This window comes from Nanorana parkeri, unplaced genomic scaffold, assembly GCF_000935625.1.
Source record: "Nanorana parkeri isolate BGI_ZX_2015 unplaced genomic scaffold, ASM93562v1 scaffold1398, whole genome shotgun sequence".
In the NCBI taxonomy this organism is placed as follows: Eukaryota; Metazoa; Chordata; class Amphibia; order Anura; family Dicroglossidae; genus Nanorana; species Nanorana parkeri.
In genome coordinates this window covers 77,914-80,707 of record NW_017307666.1, presented here as the reverse complement: position 1 = coordinate 80,707, position 2,794 = coordinate 77,914, and the positions used below count along the sequence as shown (strand labels likewise).

Below are 2,794 nucleotides of genomic sequence, written 5' to 3'. Positions count from 1 at the left end.
AAAAAAAAAAAAAAGATATCACTGTTCAATCAATTCATTTTTTATGTGCGATAGTTATACTAAACTAGCTAGGCACTTACCTTAAACACTGCATTCTCCACACTGCTGGCTGCTGTGCTACAATTGGGCCTTCAATGGTAGGCTTCAGTAAACTAACTAAAAATATGATTTGTATATGTAGTAATTATAGTTTCCAGTCACAGCTATTATCTGCAATATATCAACCTGTCCCCATTAATATATTAAAATACTGTACTTTGCCAATGAAGGACCACAAGGAAACACTAAAACCAGGGCTACTAAAAACAAATCTACAACCCTTTATAAAAAGAATGGTTAGTGGTCCTGCCCTCATGATCGAGAAATGTATTGCAATATCCCCCATAATTCAGTAAATATAATAAGCAAAACTGCTAACACTAGTTACAGCAGGAGTTAACTTTAGGTGGTTTAAAGCATTAAATTGTGCCAGAGTTGCTCCCCCTTTCGATTACATGGAGCAGCTCAGTACTACCAACCCTGATCCCATGAAGTGAGATTTCATTTGTGTGCCATCGGGAATAGTGCATTAAATGACAGTCACAGATGGGCAGCCCCATTAGTCAAAATACACCAAGACAGTCTGCATGTGCCGGCGTTTAGTACCGCAATGGAAGTTTGAGTCCAAGGCAGCGGTTGTCAAATAGAAGACGGTCAGACTGAAAACAAAGGAGAGATGGCCAGGTTGCAGACATGCTACAGGTGTAATTAGAAACCTGCTTAACAAAACTGGGGACGTGTTATGCGTAAAATCACTGTCATCACAGACACATTGCAAATCAATGCCCACTTCTGTGGTCAAAGGGCCACATGGCCCTCAAGCCACAGGTTGGACACTAGGGGTATAAGTCGAAAGGGTAACAGGGATGCCATATTTTCATTGTTGTATTGTAAGTCATGTTGGAAGTGATGAACATGTTGGTCTGACACCAAGTCTGTACAAAAAGTTCCTTCTATACTCAAACTGATCTACCTGCACTGCTCCACTACAACATACTAAGGCCATTTCCTTTGCAGAACTATGCAGTATTTTATACACGTGCCAGATCACAGCAATTGTCCTCTTGTCATTGTAACCTGTAAAAACACACTGCCCCAAGCACATATGAGACAAGTCTTTAAACTCTTAATACCTCATGTCAGTAGGAACAGCACTTCATGTATCTGCAGCTCAGAAGTTTTTATTAAACATACTCACCAGTCAGCATCAGCAGCTCTCTATGCAACAAATCTGAAATAACTCAGTTACATGGATGGATTTTTATCAGCCCCTTGAATTAAAAAGTTAGTAGTTTTTATTTTTAAAACAAAATTAAAAAAAAAAACCAAACCTGTCTTCTATTGCAAAGAGAGCTATTTGGGCACTTTCATTAAAGTGACACTCACTTTAAAGGCCTGGATAAAGATTTACAAACAGTAGTAGAGAAATCTCAGCTGTGGAGTCTTTATGAAATAAGAACACGGAGGGTTTTTCCAACTCACTCATGTCAACTTGATCAACTAAGTAATAAGGCAACCGTTAAGATTGTAAATCGGTGCAAAATGATTTGTCAAGGTGCCAATTGTTTTAGATTCACAAGTATGCGGTATTCATATGTGAATATGAAGTCTGGCTGCAATTAACTTGACTTCTACAAAAAACAAAAAAACTACACCTCACTAAAGACCCTAAAACTAAACACACAAAGTTGATCTCAGCTGTCAAATGAAATTTCACCTTTGAATTCCAAGTTGTTTAGATTTCTGATGGCCTCCAACGCTTCTTCTGCTTTCTCCATGTGAACAAAGGCATAATCTTTAACAATGTCGCACTCCAGCACCATCCCATATTCCTCAAATTTTTCGCGTAGCTCTTCACAAGTGCAGTCGGGGTTAAGGCTGCTTACATGAAGCTTGGTGGAAGCTCTAGGTTTGCCTCTACTATGTTCCACATTGATGGAAACACCGTGAAGTTTATACTGATTCAGATTATGCACAGCTTCATCTGCAGACTTTTTATCTTCCATGTGAACAAAGGCATAATTTGTTATGATGTCGCACTCTGTTACTTTACCAAACTGCTCAAAGAGAGACTTAAGCTCCGTCTGAGTTGCCGCAGGGGGAAGGTTACCTACAAACAGCTTCACCATTTTGAAAACCTATAGACAAGGGGGAAAAAGAAAAAACAAATTAGGACCAGGTAACTACAGAGAAATAAGCAGCTTATGTAGTGTTCAGCCTCAGCAGAGATTGGCCTAGATAACCTCAAACTTTTTGGCCAGAGTAGAGGTATAGCTTTATTGTTGCCTGTGCCCTCATTAGGAAGATTTTTTCACTTCCTGTGCACAGAAACATGACCAAAGCGTAAATCTCTTCAAAATGAAGGGATATCCCACATATGACAGTTTTTACAGACACAAGCGTCCCCAAAAGAGAATAACCTAAAATATATTTCTCCCCTCGCTTTTTTTCTACAAATAGGGAGGTTAAATCTTCCCAATGAGAACACAGAAAGTAATAAAAACCTGGAATTTATAACCTTTTCCATAATGAAGGGTTAGAACCTCTGGAGTTACTTTTGTGCTGCCTGTGCCTTCCTAGTGATGAATGAATATTCTCCATTTCTTTTATGGTTGTTAAAAGGGATACTAAGTGACAGAACATATCCCCAATGAGGTCACCGATAGAAATAAAAACCCAATAAATATTAATCACAGCAGCACTCCAAAAGGGTGTATAATAACTATAAATATATTTATTATATATAGTTTTATTA

At 38.4% G+C, this 2,794-nt stretch overlaps 1 protein-coding gene across 2 annotated transcripts in view; it reads right to left on the bottom strand.

Annotated features, from left to right (window-relative positions):
• LOC108798079 (RNA-binding protein 4B-like) overlaps nucleotides 1-2,794 on the bottom strand; it is a 14,288-nt gene that overhangs the window by 2,779 nt on the left and 8,715 nt on the right. For both annotated transcript variants that reach the window (XM_018569791.1, XM_018569792.1), the window contains exon 2: nucleotides 1,757-2,177. In XM_018569791.1, coding sequence (XP_018425293.1) covers nucleotides 1,757-2,168 — 412 coding nt within the window. In that variant the 5' untranslated portion in view covers nucleotides 2,169-2,177. The remainder of the gene's footprint in view (nucleotides 1-1,756; nucleotides 2,178-2,794) is intronic.